This window comes from Capra hircus, chromosome 17 (assembly GCF_001704415.2).
Source record: "Capra hircus breed San Clemente chromosome 17, ASM170441v1, whole genome shotgun sequence".
In the NCBI taxonomy this organism is placed as follows: domain Eukaryota; kingdom Metazoa; phylum Chordata; class Mammalia; order Artiodactyla; family Bovidae; genus Capra; species Capra hircus.
In genome coordinates this window covers 23745548-23765921 of record NC_030824.1, presented here as the reverse complement: position 1 = coordinate 23765921, position 20374 = coordinate 23745548, and the positions used below count along the sequence as shown (strand labels likewise).

General features: G+C 40.9%; 1 protein-coding gene across 1 annotated transcript in view; it reads left to right on the top strand.

Annotated features, from left to right (window-relative positions):
- The window catches only part of TMEM132D (transmembrane protein 132D), an 891916-nt gene that overhangs the window by 222758 nt on the left and 648784 nt on the right, over window positions 1–20374 (top strand). Inside the window, exon 2 of the mRNA XM_018061413.1 lies at window positions 15410–16298. Within this exon, the coding sequence (XP_017916902.1) occupies window positions 15410–16298 (889 nt within the window). The remainder of the gene's footprint in view (window positions 1–15409; window positions 16299–20374) is intronic.

Here is a 20374-nt window from a genome sequence, read left to right as displayed (position 1 = left end):
GATTTTCAAATAAACATTGAATGGTCCATGAAATGTTTGGGAGTGACTTACAGTAAGAGGAGTACTCATTATTATTCTGAAATTCAAATTTAAATGGGTGTCTTGTATTTGTTGAGTTCCCTGGTGGCTCAGAGGATAAAGCGTGTGCCTGCAATGCGGGAGACCTGAGTTTAATCCTTGGGTTAGGAAGATCCCCTGGAGAAGGAAATGGCAACCCACTCCAGAATTCTTGCTTGGATAATCCCATGGACAGAGGAGCTTGGCGGGCTACAGTCCACGGGGTCACAAAGAGTCGGACACGACTGAGCGAGTTCACTTCACTTGTATTTATCAGGCAGCTTTACCCTGAGGTGCATTTGTGACCGTCTGGAGACATTTGTGGTTGTCATAGCTGGACAGGGGAGTTCTGGCATCTAGTTGAGGTCAAGAATGCTGATAAATATTCAACAATGTACCATCTGCAGAAGGACTTATCCTCAGTAGTGCTGGGGTGGAAAGACTTTGGTTAAGACTGTCTGAATTTCTGTTTAATTTCCTGGCTTTTGCAGTTAGCTAGTGAAATGTAAAGGCTGACAGGGACTAAATATGATTAATGTATGTGGGAATGTATAACTCTCCTTACAGCCGTCCTGTCTCAGGTTACAGACCTACTTGACTGGCCATGCTTCCATCTGTGTACCCTGGTTTATTTTTCTTCGTGGCACTTACTGCTGCATGAAATTACATTACGTGGGTTTATTTCTTTACTTGTGTTTTAATCTGCCCTCCTCACTAAGATGTGAGCCTCGTGAGGATAGGGATATTACTCTTTCTATTCAGTTCCATTTCTCCAGCACCTTGGACAGCGCCTGACACATCTATTCGTGCCATGAATGACAATATGAATAAAGGCAGAGAGGTATCTTGCTTTTAAAAGAACTCTACAAATGCCAAACATATTTCTCATAACAAATTATTCTTTAAGCTAGAGTGCTTCTCTCACTTAAATCTACACTTAAATTGGTTGCATTTGCCACTGGCTACATTCTTCAGTTATTACATTCCTTGGGGAAGCTGCAGTCAGATACCAGCTTCCTGAATCATTCAAAGTATGAAAAAAAATGTGCTTGAGAAATGAAGACAAGTTCCCTTCTGAGATATCAGAAGCGACGAACTCAATGTTTTAGAAACAAATTAAGAGCCATGTGTATAAAGTAAATGTGCTCATCCCAAGGAGAAAAGAGAAGATGAGTCTAGAGGGTACTGGATCTAGAAGGGACAAGTATGAAGGGACTGGAATAAGACAAGATGAAGAAGCAAGATCTTTTATTGTAATAGCAAAATATGCATAAATATCTCTGGGCATAATTCCCAGAGATTGAAATTTTCCTTCAATGAAGTCTGTTTTCCCATATGAAGTTAGAAAAATGGTTAATTGTCCATTTTGGTTAATTTTTAGTGAGGATAATTTAATCTAGAGAAGTATGTTAGTTCCAGATTTACAAAATTCTCCTCCGTGTTATTCTAAAGATCTGGGGCATTATGAAAGTTTTTAGAGAGTAATTAACTGATATCAGAGTTAATGTTTTGTGTCAAAATTTCAACAATTATAAATTTGAAAAATGGGAAAAAAATCTATTTTGGCAATGCAGTTCCATGTTTTATATTTAAATATATTTGATATCATTAAAAAATAAAGTAAATGTGTTTGTTCATCTGCATAGCTGGACCTTTCTCCTATACTTCACGTATGGTGTCCTTGGAGTGGGGGGAGGGATTTCATGCTTTTTCAAGGTCTTCAAAAAATGTCCTTCTATTGACACAAATCCCAAAGGACAACCTGTGTCTTTTTCCTGGAGCTAACATTTTCTCAATTAAAGGCGACATGACAAGTCCCCCAAATGTGTCCAGCTCTGTGCTGGGTCCTGGGGGCATGACAGTTGTCATGTTCCAATTTGTGCTACAGCAGCATGTCCTGTAAGGCCTGGGCCTGAAAGTCAAGCAGCCGCTGTAGACCAGTCACCAAGAAGTACCTACTTTCACGTCAATCTCAGCATTAACAATTATGACTCTTGGACTTAATGTGTGAGTTATATTTTTCCAATATTCATTAAGATATGCATGGGGTTTCCCCAGTGGCTCAGTGGTGAAGAATCCACCTGCCTGTGCAGAAGACACAGGTTCTATCCCTGATTGGGCAAGATCCCACATGCTGTGGAGCAACTAAGCTTGAGTGCCACAACTGTCAAGCTTCTGCTGTAGAACCTGGGAACCTCAGCTGCTGAGCCCACGCAGAGCAACTACTGAAGCGTGTGCACCTAGAGCCTGTGGTCCGCACCAAGAGAAGCCACTTCAATGAGAAGCCTATGGACTGTAACTAGAGTAGCCCCCACACACCACAACTAGAGAAAAACCTCACCCAATTATGAAAATCCTGTACAGCCAAAAATAAATAAAATTATTTTTTTTTAAAAGAGAGATGCATGGCCAGTTACAAATTTTAAAAATGTTTTTCTGTGTACCACTGTGAATTAACTAATCATGATGTCACTGATACTCAAGCCATATTCTGGGAAAAGCCTGATTGAATCTGGAAAGATGAACCCAGCAGATCTGGGCCCCTGAATGAATCCTCGAGGGCTGCATTGCTTTGTGGTAAAGGAGTCAAGACTGCTGTATTAGAATTCTGTCTCTGTCACTTACCACCTGTGTGGCTTAAGGCAAGTCCCTTAACCTCTCTGAGCCTGTTTCCTCACTGTGATGTGAGGATGATAAAACGCACCTAATGCATGGGGTTGTTGGGAGTATTACGTTCATTGGTCATTCTAGAGCGTGGAAAACAGTGTCCAGAATGAAGTAAGTGTAATCATTAAAGAAATAATTTCATAACTTAACTGTGATACAAAGCAGTTTGCTACCTACCTAAGGAGAAGCACAGAATCAAAGTATTGCATAGATGTGGAGATACCATTTGACCGGGGTTCCTAGGGAGGGTTTCTTAGACCTGGAGGCCCTATTATGCAGAATTCTAAAGCAGATGAGCATTTATCTGCTAGAGATTTGCTTTGGGGGAAAGGGCATGGCAACCTGGAGGGTGGGAGCAGCAGAGGAGGGAACCTAGGATTGCATTTGATGAATGACCAGCAGTTCGGCCTGGTTGGGGCATAGGTTTGATGTGGCAGATAGCAAGATCCTGAGGCTGGGAAGCGAGAATTGAAACCCAGAGATTTTGAATGAGCTACTAAATTTCACATGGAAGTCATTGAAGAGTTAGGACATCTTTTTTAATGATAACAGAAAGCATGACAGGGCCACGGTAGACTGTGAGGAATTCAAACCCGGGCAGCAGACCAGCAGGGTACATGTTGGTCTGTGGTGCAAGGGAAGGAGACACCTGTTGGGAGGGTTTCCAATGTCCATGGTGTAAACACTCTCAGCATGGGCGATTGGCTCCTTAAGTTCCTGGACATGGAGCTGGAAGGCGATGCATAGAATCAGCTCTTGTGAGTCTGCACCTGCCAGATCCAGCACACCATTGACTAGACCTACCTCCTCCAGTCCCCCAGGCACCGACTAGCTGTGTGACCCTGGTCAGGGGGTCAATCCCTTTGACTCTAAGTTTCCTTATCTACAAAAGGAGGAAAATAATATAAAACAACATAATGACATTTGCAGTTATAAGAAGAGAAAGGCAGTGAGGTCAGAAGTATAACATTTTTCCCCAGGGTAGTGTTGTCCCAGCAATTGTCCCAGAGGACAATCGTCTCCCTGCCTTTAAAGCTCCCTGCCTCCATGCCTGAACTCACAGCCCCTTCCTTCATCCTCAAAGCCAGCAAGAAACATTTCCTTCTTCTCTGACCTCCTGACATTCTCTTATTAACACCCCTGTGATAACATTGGTTCTACTGGACGAACCAAAATCATCTCCCCATCTCATAATGTTTAACTGGATCACAACCGCAAAGTCCCTTTTCCTATGAAGGTCCCATATTCTCAGATTCTTGGGGTCAGGTCGTGGATATCTTTGGAGGGAGGTATTTTTTAGCCTGTGACAGTAACCAGAGACAACTGTGTGTGCACGCGCGTAGGTGTTTGAGGAGCTGTTTACAATCATTGCCATAAATACAAACATGTCTATGAGCATATGTATAATAGTGTCTATATACTGTACATTAATATGTATAGACAAGGGCTTCCCTGGTGGCTCAGATGGTAAAGAATCTGCCTGTAATGCAGGAGATCTGGTTTTGATTCCTGGGTTGGGAAGACCCCCTGGAGAAGGGAATGGCAACTCACTCCAATATTCTTCCCTGGAGAATGCCATTTACAGAGAAACTTGGAGGGCTACAGTCCATGACTTGACTGAGCGACTTTCAGTTTCACGTATAGACAAAGGAGCAGAGAGATAAAATAGAAGAGGCTTTAGCGTCAAGGACCAGTTTTGCTTGTTTATTTTTGAAGTTTGAGTGTACCATGCTTTTAAACTGAGGCAAGCTATCCAGTTGAGAGGCAGAAACAGATGATGTGAAAGCTTGAGAGGGAAAAGTGGACTGTAAAGTCTGGTTTTTGAAGGAGAAGGAGATGCTGATAATCACAGACAAAGACAGGTAACAAATTCTAAGCTGCTGGCAGATTCTCTGGAGGGAAGAGGAGAGAGTTCCCTTCTGCTGAATTCTGAAGTGAAGTCATCAGCTGAACATGTGTTGGGGTTCAGTGGGATGATATGATTTTGACTGTTGATTATTCATCTCCGTGTAGGGCAGCCCTGGTACTCAGGAGTAGGAAGGAACCAAGTGGGTGAGCTGAGCCAATCTGGAAGTTAGATTTGGGTTTTTGTGTTAAATACTCTCTAATCCAAGTTCTCAGAGGGCACACCTCTCATCTCAGTCTGGGGCCTTTAGGAACTTAGTGAAATTCAGGGTGTCTAGTGTGTCCCAGCTCTCAGTAAAGCCATCTATCTGCTTTCTCTCTGCTCTCTGACATACTCGTCTGTGACCCAGTATAAGGGCACAGGAAACAGGAAGTACCCAAGGTTTGCCCAAAACCACAGTGATTGTGGGGTCTGCTATGTAATTAGGTCTTGTCATTCTAAGCACCCTGAGACCCTTCTGGTCCAAGAAGAGACCTTCTTTCACTCTTGGGGAATGCTATCCAATTCAGATTAAGTTGGACATTGTTTGTGATTTAGGGGTTTTGGAATGCATTCTTATTTTTCTTATATTGGAGAAGGAAAATTTTCTATCCTTCATGTAAGATTTTGTTGTTATTTTCACTGACTTTTAAGAGACAGGACCGGAGTGGAGCTAATATTCCTTCAGTTTGATTTATTAAACTGAAATTCCAAAATATTTTCCCATAGTAATAAGGTTATGAATCTCTTCAAATTTTTATATTTTCTCCTTGATCATTAGTCAGGTTGAATGCATATTTTTTCCTTGGCAATAAAGAACTTCTTAAGCATTTTCCAATCACTAGACAGAAAAAAATAAAGGCATATAAGAATAAATCCAGTGAAGGAGAAGAAATGGAAAAAACAACCCACACAGTATTGTGGGATATTTAAACATAAAATAAGATAGCAGCAATAAATCCAAACAAATCAATCAAGTAAAGGCTTACAATCAAAATCTATTTAGACATCAACACTAAAGAAAAATACACAGATCACTGAAAATAAAAGTAGGCAAAATGTTGCATTAAGAAAATGTTTACAAGAATCAGAGAAATCTGAGATGGATGGCTGTATTAATTTCAGGGAAAAAAAAATATGTTCAAAGCCAAAAACACTAAGAAGGACCAAAGAAAAGTTTTTATTATTGGCAACAGGAGACATAATATACAAGAATTTATCATAATCCTGATTCCTTAGGTAGTGTCTAACATATTGAGGACAGGTATGATCTTGTGTTTTTGAAATATAAGAACCTAACCATTTCAGAATCCTTGGGAAATAATTTAACAAACCTTTCTCAGACATCGACAAATATAGCAGACAAAACTAAGAGATTCTGTAGTAAAATTGAGAGTACAGTTACCAAAAGACCACAATATGGGACCAATTCATCCCATCTGGTATCTTTTAGAAGTTACCAGTATCTCTGGCCCATTGATATTGTATATTTGCTTTCCAGATTCATGCTAGTAAGGTAATGCTCAAAATTCTCCAAGCCAGGCTTCAGCAATACGTGAACCATGAACTCCCTGATGTTCAAGCTGGTTTTAGAAACGGCAGAGGAACCAGAGATCAAATTGCCAATATCCACTGGATCATGGAAAAAGCAAGAGAGTTCCAGAAAAACATCTATTTCTGCTTTATTGACTATGCCAAAGCCTTTGACTGTGGATCACAATCAACTGTGGAAAATTCTGAAAGAGATGGGAATACCAGACCACCTAACCTGCCTCTTGAGAAATCTGTATGCAGGTCAGGGAGTAACAGTTAGAACTGGACATGGAACAACAGACTGGTTCCAAATAGGAAAAGGAGTCCATCAAGGCTGTATATTGTCACCCTGCTTATTTAACTTCTATGCAGAGTACATCATGAGAAACGCTGGACTGGAAGAAACACAAGCTGGAATCAAGATTGCCGAGAGAAATATCAATAACCTCAGATATGCAGATGACACCCCCCTTATGGCAGAAAGTGAAGAGGAGCTAAAAAGCCTCTTGATGAAAGTGAAAGAGGAGAGTGAAAAAGTTGGCTTAAAGCTCAACATTCAGAAAACGAAGATCATGGCATCCAGTCCCATCACTTCATGGGAAATAGATGGAGAAACAGTGGAAACAGTGTCAGACTTTATTTTTTTGGGCTCCAAAATCACTGCAGATGGTGACTGCAGCTGTGAAATTAAAAGATGCTTACTCCTTGGAAGGAAAGTTATGACCAACGTAGATAGCATATTCAAAAGCAGAGACATTACTTAGCCGACTAAGGTCCGTCTAGTCAAGGCTATGGTTTTTCCAGTAGTCATGTATGGATGTGAGAGTTGGACTGTGAAGAAGGCTGAGCGCCGAAGAATTGATGCTTTTGAACTGTGGTGCTGGAGAAGACTCTTGAGAGTCCCTTTGACTGCAAGGAGATCCAACAAGTCCATTCTGAAGGAGATCAACCCTGGGATTTCTTTGGAAGGAATGATGCTAAACCTGAAGCTCCCGTACTTTGGCCACCTCATGCAAAGAGTTGACTCATTGGAAAGGACTCTGATGCTGGGAGGGATTGGGGGCAGAGGTAGAAGGGGACGACCGAAGATGAGATGGCTGGATGGCATCACGGACTCAATGGACGTGAGTCTGAATGAACTCCGGGTGATGGTGATGGACAGGGAGCCCTGGCGTGCTGTGATTCATGGGGTTGCAAAGAGTCGGACACGACTGAGTGACTGAACTGAACTATACCAGCTTTTCCTAGTTTTTCTTTTAGGCTGTTTCATGAGGATTTTCTGTAATTCATATGTAAATGAATAATCTTAATCTGCCATCTGTAACAATCCATTTTATGTTTATTTTTTAAATTTAGCATTTCTTTGGCTTAATTTTCAATTTTGCTGTCTTTTATATTGTTGTTTCTTACCTTTGGTTTTATCATTTTTTCCTTATAATTTTTTTGTTTTGTTTGGGATTTCTCTTTTCTTGAGTAGAATGCTTAGTTTACCAACTTCCTTCTGTTTGGTTTAATACTGATAGTATTGAAGATTGTATGACTTTCCTTCTGATTATGTCTTTGTCTGCTTCACAGGCTTCCCTAGTGGCTAAGATGGTAAAGAATCTGCATGCAATGCAGAAGACTTGGGTTCAATTCCTGGGTCAGGGAGATCCCCGCTACCCACTCCAGTATTCTTGTCTGGAGAATTCCATGGATAGAGAAGCCTAGAGGGCCACAGTCCACGGGATCGCAAAGAATCAGACATGACCAAGCAACTAACACTTTGGCTGCTTCACATATTTTGATGTGTACTATCCTTGTTATTTGGATTTGTAAATATGGTGCAATTAAAAGCTTTCTTTTAATTTTGGTTCAGAAACAGTTTAGTAGTTTTTTTTCCCAAGGGATTAGCACTGTTTCTATTTTTCTCTTGTTATTGATTTAATACATATGCTCATGGACTATAATTTAAATTCTTTTTGTGAAATTTTTCTCATAACTTTATATATGATGTTTGGCAAGGGTCATGAATAGTATATATGAGTATCCTTGGTAGAGATTACAACTTCATATTATTTATATCTTCATAGCCTTACGTTTTCATCCTTCTTAAGTCAGAGGTTGGAAAAGAAGGTATATAAAGTTTTCAAAAAATTAGTAGCTATCAATTTCCAATTGTAACTTTAAGAGATTGCTATATTAATTTTGGAGATATATTTTTGCTTAGAATACTTATTACTACATATGCACTATGAATTGTGTCCTTCCACAAAAATTAAGACCTTTAACCCAGGTAGTTATTTTTCCTCTGGAATTTACTTGATCTTCTGATGTTAAAGTTGTGCTATTTTTTTCATCCCCTATGAAATATCTATGGTTAGGGTTTTTTTTTTTTTAATGTCTCAGTCGCTTTATTTAGGAGTTCTCTTGCAGAAAATTTAAACTTGCTTTCTTACGATTTTTGAGTCATTTGTCAGTCTTTCTTTTCACAGGAGAGTTTAACTCATTTATATTTAGTGTCATAATTAACAAATTTGTTCTTATTCCTTTCATCATATTTCATGCTTTTTATCAATTTTCTTTCTTGATGATCAATGTTCTTTATTTTCAATGTATCACTTGATGAGCTGTTTCTGTTTTCTTTCTCTCTCTCCTGTCCCAGTTTGTAAGCCAAACAGCTTGATTTTAAACTAATAAAAAATACAGTTAAATATATATTTATTTGGTTACTCTTGATAAAAATAAAGCCATTTCTATTGCAAAATTAGTAAACTTTTACTTTTTTTTATTTTCATGCTTCTTTGGGGATTTTTACCAAGTTTATGATTTTTAAAAGCTACAATATTTGGGTTATGAATCTTTTTTGATCAATAACTATTTTGAACTTCTTTGTTTTGCCTATGTTTTAAACTTTATTTGAATTTGTTCTATGCTTAAATGTTTTTGTAGTTATGCTATGATTTTCTTGTTACTGAATATTATACTTTGATTCACTTCCTGGTTGCCTAAATAGTTTGGTTCAGTGATGTTTGTAAGGAAAGGTAGATAGGAAGTAACCTTGCATCTTTGTGTTGTCTTCGCATATTATCAGGACAATCTCTAGTTTAGAGAATTAATTGTTCAATTAGAACACTCCCCATAAGATTTGGGGAAATACTTGTTATTTTGTAATACTTAATTTTGTACAGTGGGCATGACTGAGGCCAATTTCATTAGTTTTTTCCTTTTAAAAGTTTTATTTTTAAATAAGCACTTATAGAATTATTCATTATCTTTGACATTAAGAAATGTCTTTAGGAAATATCTAGAAGTTGGTGTTTACAGTTTTTGTTGGAATTTAGTGGAATATTTATTTTTATCCCAGGACTGTTTTCCTTTCTCTGTTGTGTTTTAATAATTCTTCTTTTGCATTTCCTGCTATTTTTCTTAGAAGTTCTATTATCTTTATATATATCTAATGTGTCTCATATTTGTTTGCAGTCTGCCGCTGATCATTTTCATTTCTTGTCTTTGCCATTTAGCTTTAGGGAAAGCTTCATAAATTCTCCTTTTTTAAGGATAAATTCAATTTTCTGCTTTTTCATATCTATTTTATTGCTTCTGAAACCATTTTAAATCCCTTACTTTTAATACTGCCATATCTTCTTCCATCTTGGTCTTATTTCATTATAAAGTAACAAAGGGCCTGCATTTCCTTGATTAGTGAGAGTGTAAAAGTTATTCTGTGTGAAATATACTTTAGTCCTCTGCAGTAACTACTCTTGAAACTACCTCTTCATCGCCTTTTCAAACGTCTTTCTTTGATTTTGTAGTTTTTATTTATGAAGAAAATTAAAACCCAACATTTTATTCTCCTGTTTTCCGTCTATATTTGCCTTCTCTCTCTTGGTCCTTGAATGCGGCTCATCTCATTGTGCCTTGGCATTTCCCTGGCACAGTGGAGTGGGTTCCTCTCTTCTCCATTCGGTTTTCACCTGCTTTTGTTAGAGCTGTACAGGAAATGTCCACCTGGAAGGGCCACTGGTCCTACATTCCTGCATCTGTGACGCTGCAGCTGGAGCAGGGTGGGGGATGCGTTGGGTCTGCTGATATTCCCAGATCGCCGCTCTAACAGTCCTTCTCTCAGTTTGGCAGCTGCTGTACTGGGGGCCAGTTTCCTGTGAATCGTTTTGGTGTGGCTTGCACTCAGTCCACAGTAAGGCTGTGTCACACCTCCCACTCCAAGTCAGCAAGAAGCCCAGATTCTGGGGTTTTCTGCACTGTGTGGTCACACTCACTCTTGAGTCGTTCAATTTGGCTGATTACAAATATTGTCGGCAGTCAGCATCAGGAAGCATTACCAAGTACAGAGCATCCCTGGGATACATGCCCTTTGCTTTTAGAAATATCAGGTTATTTCTACCAGGCTATTACCTTCTTTTATGATGTCATACTTAGGGCCACTAGAGTTAGCCAATAACCATACAGGGTCCCTGGTTACATTTGGATTTCAGATACCTGACAAATTTTGTTTTTGTCCTTAATTATAAGCGTGCCCCCATGCAACCTTTCTGTTAATTAGAAAAGGAAACATAGTTTATTTTCCTGCATTTCATCTGGCAGCCTTCACCATGCTGTTTTTTTTTGCATGAATGCAATTTCTCAGGAATTCTCCCAGGCCAGGGCTTGCAGTTTGCACTGAATGTTCAGCACAGATGCCGATTTTTACTTATTACCATATTCTCTTAGCTACTGCTTTTGAGTCCACTCAGGGGAAAACTTAAATGCCTGTGCTCAAATTGCCATCTTCCTCCAGTTTCTTAAAGGTATTATTTAGGGGAAATTATTTTTTTTCAAAATGTTAAAATTAATAGAAAATCTCTGTGAGGCTGCTTGAGTTGCTTAAAGATGGGAACATGTCACTTCCTTTCAAATAAGCATGTAAGTCACTGCACCAAAATAAAATGTAATTTTTTTTCCTTAATAGATTATTAACTGAGATTTACCACATGCAACTTCTTTATTATTTGACACCTTGCTCTTTTTTTACATGGAAATGGTGTTCTTTGTTTATAATAGTAATCCCTGTGGGGATTCCAGGATACTCAGTTTTACTTCTTAGTCCATTCTGTGCATTGTGGAACACTGTTTTTTTTTGTTTTTGTTTTTGTTTTTTCTTTTTGGTTTTGTTTTTTTAAAAAGGAATGACTGGAAACGGAAATAACAACTAGCTTTGGGTCAGCTTGGAGCATTTTTAAGCAATAAACATTGAGGTCAGATAACCAGGTGAAAAGACAAATAGGCCATTTGTGGAATGCAGCTTAGAGATTACTTCCCTTTGAATGATGCCTGTGGTAACCCCTGGTTGCTTTCCCAAAGAGAGTCAGGGGACCCACAGCCATTGTCCTTGGGATATGTAATTAGTTGCACGATAAAGTTAGGTATTCTCAAGTAGTAGGGATCAGATGTTCAACAGGAAAGTTCAGGGAGCCTCGGTGTCAGATATTATTCCTTATTTATAACCTGACCATTTATTTGGTTTCAGCAGTGTCTACAATGAATAACAGGCTGATGTGATGACAACTAGCATAACTGCTCCAGGTGGTGCCAAGATGTATTTTTAAGAATCAGGGGATCTGTGAGTCTGTTTACATTTTGTAAATAAGTTAATCTGTATCAGTTTTTTAAAAGTTATTTATTTGTTTATTTTTGACCTTGCTGTGTGGGGTCTTTCTCTTGATGCGGCTCCTGGGCATAGCTGGTCTGCATCACGTGGGATCTTCCCAGACCAGAGATCGAATGCATGCCCCCTACATTGGCAGGTGGATTCTTAATCAGTGGTTATTTTTTAAAAATTTATTTACAAAACAGAAACAGACTTAACAGATATTTAAAATAAACCTATGGTTACCAAAAGGGAAATGTGGTGGGAGTAGGCATAAATCAGGAGCTTGGGATAAAGATATATGCACTACTATGTATATGGCAGATAACCAACAATGACCTATTATATTGCATGGGGAATGCTACTCAGTATCCTGTGATCACTTATATGAGAAAAGAATCTGAAATAAAATGAGTATTTATGTAAATATGTATAACTCTGCTGTGCACCTGAAACCAACAGAGCATTATAAATCAACTATAATCCAATAAAATTTATAAAAGAGAATCAGGGACCTTATTCCACAGAGAAGTACCTCCCTTTGTTAGTCCCCTATCATCATGATTACTTGAAGCTCCTCATGGGGTAAAAGAATGGAGGATTCTAATTATAGAGGGATGCAACAGAGGAGACAGCATATAAAGCCCTGATGTAAAAATATAATCAGCTTTTTGTAATACTGAAAGCACTATTCATTCGTTGACTCATTCATTTCTCAAATATTTACTGAGAACCTAATATTTGCCAGGTGCTCTTCTAAAGACTGTGAGTAAAACAGAAAAAAGGCCACTGTGTCATCTCTGCTCACTTGCATATAACCTACCGGGGCATGGAGGGAATTACAGCGGAGAATAAAGTCCTGTGATAGGAAAGTATAAGATCTACAGGAGGACATCAGTGGGGCATATAATGCAGAATCGTTCAGTCAAGAGAAGTGACTTTTACGACACAGCCTGCGATGTCCCAGCAGAGACAGGGAGGGGAGGCGGTACCCAGAGAAGGGACGAAGGAGGAAGCTTCAACCCTGAACATGAGCACAAAATTCACTCCCTATGCTTCACTTGTATGAAAATTCACAAGTGACAGTGCCCACTTATTGAAAATATAAATCCCGAGAGATTTCCAGAATGTTAAGAAAAATGTAATTCTCCTAAGGAATGAGGTCTCTTGTGAAGTCCATGATATTTTGATGTTTGAAAAAGGAATTCCTAGGTATTAGGTTGAGTCATATGAAATCAGTGCTTGGGTGAATCAGAACTCCTCAAGATATTGGAGGTTTCAGATGATTCAGGCCCATGGAAGTCTTCATTGCTGAGGTGGAGCTCAGCCTGGCCTGAGCTGGGTGATGCCATGGAATGGAGGGAGCCCTGCCCTCAGAGGTTGTCCATCAATTCAGGATGAGTTTATGACAAGCTGGCTCCTTGTCCAGGGTAGGATGGACTTCAGCTGAGTGCCCTGTGCTGCTAGCACTGGGTGCGGGCTTCCGCCCTCTGGTCAGGCGCCTCCTACAGAGAAGCCCCAGAGAGGCAAAGAGGCTGAGGGACTTGCCTGTTCTCTCGTGAGATCTGAGCAGCAAAGTCACAGTGAAGACTCCTTTCTCTGAGTTCTTTGCTTTCTCCTCTGTTCACAGACAACTGCCAGAGGGGTCCAGACTCCTGTAGGCATCATGTATCAGAAAATGTGCTCACATGGGCCTCTGAAACAGGTCAGCCTGATGAATGTCAGGGCCTGAGTTGCTTTTATTGCAAAATAACCAGAGAGAGTGACAGGGCTAATGAGAAGGGGTCTGGATAATTTGTGGAGCTTTGCCTAGAAAGTCAGTGTTTCCAGAGCCAGTAATTTCCATTTCTAAAGCCCCTTAAATTGGTTCTTGAATTATGTAATCTCTGTTTCTGTGTTTTTCTTACAGAATATAAGGCACCTTTGTAAAAATAACATTTTTGGATTCTTTTTCTCCCTGAGGGCCGGATATGTTCAGGAAGGGGGTAGAGGGGAAGAAGACTTTCTGTGCGTTGGTGTCAACACAGCTTTCACGAAGGATGTGGAGGCCACAAAAGTGATGGACTTCCCTTGGTTCTTGGGTTTTTAGGGTCACATGGACTCGACATGATGGGGTTGGCTCATCCCATCTATTTCAGAAGGTTTCCTTCCAGCAGTATCTTTTCAAGGTCTTTTCTGTCCATCTCTCAGCTTAGCCCTGAGGAAAGTACATGATGTGCAAGTGATTTATGATTGTCCATCTTTAAAGTCTTTTATCATGTTCCCATGGTAAATGTGGCAAGGGTAGAGTATATCTGGTGGAACAGGACGTAGTATTGGGTAAAATATGGACACAGCATCAAGCCACATGCTGAGAAAGTCATTCTTGTTTCCAATCTCAGCCCATCTGGTGGAGCTAATGGGAGCACTCTTCTCTGTTGGATGCCAGCAGTCTCTTAAGACCTTTCTCATGAGGATCTTTCCTTCTAACTGAAAGAGAGCAAGTCTTAGGCATAAGCCATCACCCCCTAAAAGGCATGAGGACTGCTAGTTGAAAATTAAAGGAGTTACTTTGAATGTTCTTTCTTTTTTATTGGAGGATAATTGTGTTACATTGTTGTGGTGGTCTCTGCCATACATCTATCATACATCTATCTATATACACACACACATACCCCTCCCTCATACATATATATACACATACACACCCTCCCTCTTGAACCTCCTCTTCCCGTATATACATACTTATATATGTGTATATATGTATGCATATATATATATACCCCTCCCTCTTGAGCCTCCCTTTCCCATATATACATAACTATTTATGTATATAAATATATAATTAATATGTATAAATATAAACTTCCATTTATACCCTCCCCTCCTCGTGCTACCCCTCTGGGTCATCACAGAGCACCAGGCTGGGCTCCCTGTGTTCTATAGCAACTTCCTTCTAGTTATCTACTTCACACATGATAGGGAAGATCCCCCGGGGGAGGGCATGGCAACCCACTCCAGTATTCTTGCCTGCAGAATCCCGTGGACAGAGGAGCCTGGTGGGCTAAAGTCCATGGGGTCGGAAAGAGTCAGACACGATGACACGACTGAAATGCTTTAGCGTAGTGTATAAATGTCAGTGCTACTTTGTCAATTTGTATTTTGTTTCTCCTTTCTCTCTCCTTACCCTGCTGTGTCTACAAGTCCATTCTCTACATTTGCATCTCTGCTTCCTCTCTGTAAATAGGTTCATCGGTACTGTTTTTCTAGATTCCATATATACGTATCAATATATGGTATTTGTTTCTCTCTTGCTGACTTCTCTTTGTATAACAGGCTCTAGATTCATCCATCTCACTCAACTGACTCAAAATTGTTCTTTTTTACAGCCGAGTAATATTCTATTGTATTTGGCTCGCTCAGCTTCTGTGCATGGCCAGTGAGGCTGGTGGCTGGTTCTCTACTTACTCCAGCGGCATCAACTTTTCTTTAAAGAAATACATTTAATATAAAATGAATTGATATGAGACATTTTGGATAAAGAATCACTTAATTAATGCTAAGGCAGGGCAATCCACTATAAAGGGGGTGCAAAGAGGTCTGAAATGTTGGTACCACTGCCCTCAAGTTTCTAACCCCTGAACCCCGATTCCTCCCAACAGTGGCTGAAAGCCGAGGCATACTGGAGAGTATCCAGAGGTTCTCTTTGCTGCCCACCTACCTCCCGGTGACCTACCACATCCACCACGCAGACGTGTCCTTCTTCCTCAAGGAAGCCAACCAGGACATCATGAGAAACTCCAGTCTCCAGTCGCGGGTGGAGTCCTTTCTGATTTACAAATCCAAGAGGCTACCAGTCCTGAATGCCAGCTATGGGCCTTTTGCCATTGAGCAGGTGGTACCCCAGGACTTGATGCTCCCCTCCAGCCCCTTTGGATTCACCAGCACGTTTTCTCTGAACTGGAAGCTGAAGGCGCACATCCTGCGGGACAAGATCTACCTGAGTCGGCCCCGTGTGCAGGTGCTGTTCCACGTGGTCGGCAGGGACTGGGACGACCCTGGCCCGGTGCAGAGCCTGCCCTGCCTGCGGGTGTTCGCCTTCCGGGAGACCCGGGAGGTACGGGGCAGCTGCCGGCTTCGAGGGGCCCTGGGGCTGTGCGTGGCGCAGCTGGAGCTCCCGGCCAGCTGGTTCGGCCCCCCAACGGTGGTGGCTGGGAGGAAGAAGGCGCCGGAGCCCCCTGAAGGGAGCCCGGTGGAGCTCTACTATGCCGTGCAGCCCGGGGACGAGCGTGGAGACTGCACCAAGGAGGATGCCCGGAGAGCCGGCGGGATGCGGACGGGCCGTAATGACATCGATGAGTCGGGGCCTCCCTTGCACAGGATCGGGAGTGTTTTTCTTTACCAGACCCCCAGCCGGCCACCGCTGAGAGAGCTGCGCTTGGATAACCACGTGGCCGTGCAGTACGTGCCAAAGACAGTCAGGCAGGGAGATGTGCTGACGTTTCCTGTCTCCATCTCCAAAAACTCCACCGAGGACCGCTTCACGTTAAGGTGAGTTCATTATCTTCTGGTAGCATCTCCAAGGTCAAGGGCACTTCTGAGACCCTTCCCCTGTATGTGATGCCTAGATCTGTGTTAGCGCTGGCCAGGGTAGAAACGTTCCTCCGCTTTTTGCAGACTCCTTGTTCACTGTCAAGTAGAAAGACCAGTTAGAGCTCTCTGAATTGGCAATTGATTCGGTGAAGATGTTGTTAATAGGTTTTCTGGGCTGGCCCAGAAAAGTCAGGAGCAGGCTGATATTCTATCTTGGACCTGGCTTAGTTGGTTCTCAGCAGGTCTTAGGAGAGTTTAATGGCTCAGAGTTGACATGAATCTGCAAATAGGTTGGCAGAAATTGTCAGGGAGGATAGAGGATACAGTTTTGCCAACTTACAATCTCTTCTGGGCATGTGAGTTCTAAGTACACTCTGTGGTACCAACCTCAAAGTTACCCTTTTGTTTCTCTCTGGAAATAGAACTTAGTGTTCAAAATATAAAAGAGTAGAAAGTGTGAAGGATATCCAATAGAGTTTGTGGAGTGTCTTATATAAAAATTATACCAAGAGGTGGCATTTAAAATGAGTCCCGTGGGCTTTAAGGAAAAAGAAGGGGTGAGTTTGCTCTTTGGAACATACAGCAGCATGTGAGGAAAGCTACTTGCCTTGGCTTGATTGGATTTTCATAACAGTTTTTTGTTGTTGTTGTTGCATTTGTTTTAAACACACATGAGTCTGATTATAATAGCTATTTGATATGTTATTAGATCACTAAATGTGTCCTCACATTGCATAATCTAGAAACTTGACCTGAAGTGCCATCTAATCAAGTTTGGTATGACCCCTGAGTGTTACTGGACATGGGACCACATTTATATGTGGGTTTTTAAAGCTTATCCAACAATGATAAGCCCTCTTGTCCCTCTCCCCTGGGGCTCAACAGCTGTTTTTCTTTCTTTCTTTTCTTTTCTTTTTTACTTTGTCTATATTTCATTTATTTCTGCTCTGATCTTTCTGATTCCTTTTGCTCTACTAACTTTGAGTTTCATTTGTTCTTTCTCTAGTTGCTTAGCTGTAAGGTTAGGTTGTTTATTTGAGATTTTTCTTTTTTCTTGAGTCGAGATTGTCTTGCTATAAACTTCACTCTTAGAACAGCTTTTGCTGCATCCCATGGGTTTTGGATTGTCGTGTTTTTGTTGTCATTTGTCTCTAGGTACTTTTTGATTTCATCTTTGGTTTCTCCAGTGATCCATTGATTATTTAGTAACAAATTGTTTAGCCTCCATATTTTTTTTTACAGTTTTTTCCTATAATTGATTTTTAATCTCATAGCACTATAAGCATAGCATCTCACATCAAGAAAAGATGCTTGATGTGATTTCAATTTTATTAAATTTACCATGCCTTGATTTGTGACCCCAGGTGTGATCTATCCTGGAGAATGTTCCATGTGCTCTTAAGAAAGAAGTGTATTCTGCTGCTTTCAGTTGGAATGTCCTATGAATATCAATTAAGTCTATCTGTTCTGATGTGTCATTTAAAGCTTGTGTTTTCTTATGAATTTTCTATCTGGATGATCCCACTTACATTGTGTAAGTGGGATGTTGAAGTCCCCCACTGTTCTTTCTTTAAAAAAAAATTCTGTGTTTGTTAAGGGGGTGGGTGAGTTTAAGAAAGAAATCATTCTCTTGCTTATACTTTGCACATTTCAGTTTTGTTGATTGTGACCTAGTGCTGGGAATTTCCTTTTAATCTCAACCGAAGACACAGAAACCAATGGACAGCATTAACCTCATGATTGAACCTGGCTGATTGTTGACAGGAAAAACCTTCAGCTGGGGTTGGGGGTGCATCTGGGGATTAGACACAGGGATTTAGAATGAACAACACATCTGTGGGACTGAGACTTCGTGATTGCTCCCTTCTGTCCTTTGGAAATCAGACCTAGATTCAGCTGGTCACGGGCCCTCCCTCTGCCTGATGTGTAGCTTTGTGCTTGGTTTTCCCAGGCTCAACACATTTACATAATATTCTTTGTAGAGATGACTGCCTATATAGAGAAATATTTTGCCAGTGGAAACTCAAGGTCTTGAAGAAGAAGAAGTCAAATAATTTCATATTCTGCCATTTTTTTCCATTTGCCAGCTACTGCTTGTTGAATTCCTGGACCCACGGTTTATAACTAGAATCTCCTAAAACTTTAACTCTCCAGTAGATGATATTCACATCAGTCTTTATTGGGAAGCAGCTATCAGTGTAGAATTAAATTTCACCAAAAAACTGTGCTTCTGACCACAATCCATTGCCTACTAGTGTGTTCACATGAGTTCTGAGGGCAGCCCTGCCACTGGCAAGCTGTGCCATGGCCAAGAGAGGTTCATTTCTGGGCTATGTATTCTGAGGGATCCACATCTTTGCAGATTCAGAAATAAGCATCTCGCCACTTAGAAGTCAAAAGATTGGAAAATTTTGGATGTAGAACAAAGTGTTTTTGTTCAGAGTCCATCAATGAGAAAGGTGCTTTCCATTTAAGACAATAGTAAAATAAATCAGTAAATACTTTACAAATGTGTATTTAAGTTGGTAAAGTAGCAAGCTTTCCATCTCTTTAAAAGTTGCATTAATAATATGCCTGCTGAATACTTAACACACACTAATTATGAATGAGTCTTATCTGTTTATGAAAACAGCTGGTGGGAAACCTGGATCTGGCAATGTCATTAGCCTTTAGTTGGAATTCTCATAATTAGAAAATAATGAAGCTGTGTATCTTTTTTAATGAAGTCAATTTGACACTCATTTAGCACAGCTTCCAAGTATTTAGAATTAGCCTGGGTGTGCTCTGTTGTTGTTGTTTAGATGCTAAGTCGTGTCTGACTCTTTTGTGACCTCATGGACTGTAGCCTGCCAGGGTCCTAGGTCCATGGGATTTTCCAGGCAAGAATACTGAAGTTAGGATGAAATTTCCTTCTCCAGGGGTTCTTCTCCACCCAGGGATCAAAGATCAAACCTGCATCTCCTGCATTGGCAGGCAGGTTCTTTACCACTGAGCCACCTGGGAAGCCCATATGTGTGTGTGTGTGTGTGTAGACATACATCAGTTCAGTTCAGTTCAGTTGCTCAGTCGTGTCCGACTCTTTGCGACCCCCATGAATTGCAGCACGCCAGGCCTCCCTGTCCATCACCAACTCCCAGAGTTCACTCAGATTCATGTCCATCGAGTCAGTGATGCCATCCAGCCATCTCATCCTCAGCTGTGCCCTTCTTCTGCTGCCCCCAATCCTTCCCAGCATCAAAGTCTTTTCCAATGAGTCAACTCTTCGCATGAGGTGGCCAAAGTACTGGAGTTTCAGCTCTAGCATCATTCCTTCCAAAGAAACCCCAGGGCTGATCTCCTTCAGAATGGACTGGTTGGATCTCCTTGCCGTCCAAGGGACTCTTAAGAGTCTTCTCCAGCACCACAGTTCAAAAGCATCAATTCTTCGGCGCTCAGCTTTCTTCACAGTCCAACTCTCACATCCATACATGACTACTGGAAAAACCATAGCCTTGACTAGATGGACCTTAGTCAGCAAAGTAATGTCTCTGCTTTTGAATATGCTATCTAGGTTGGTCATAACTTTCCTTCCAAGGAGTAAGCGTCTTTTAATTTCATGGCTGCAGTCACCATCTGCAGTGATTTTGGAACCCAAAAAATAAAGTCTGACACTGTTTCCACTGTTTCTCCATCTATTTCCCATGGAGTGATTAGACATACATACATGTATTAATATGTCCATAAAATACTATGGGTATCTGTTAAATGACTAGAGGCATTTCTGTAATACCCAGCATGAACTGATGGCTTTGCTGTGTGCTGTTGCTTAGTTACTTAATCGTGTCCAGTTCTTTGTAACCCCATGGGCTATAGCTTGTCAGACTTCTTCTGTCTATGGGATTTCCCAGACAAGAATACTGTAGTGCGTTGCCATTTCCTTCTCCAGGGAATCTTCCTGACCTAGGGATCAAACCCACATCTCCTGCCTTGGCAGGTGGGTTCTTTACCACGGAGCCACCAGGAAGCCCCAGCCCTATCTAGCCATCTGTTGTATA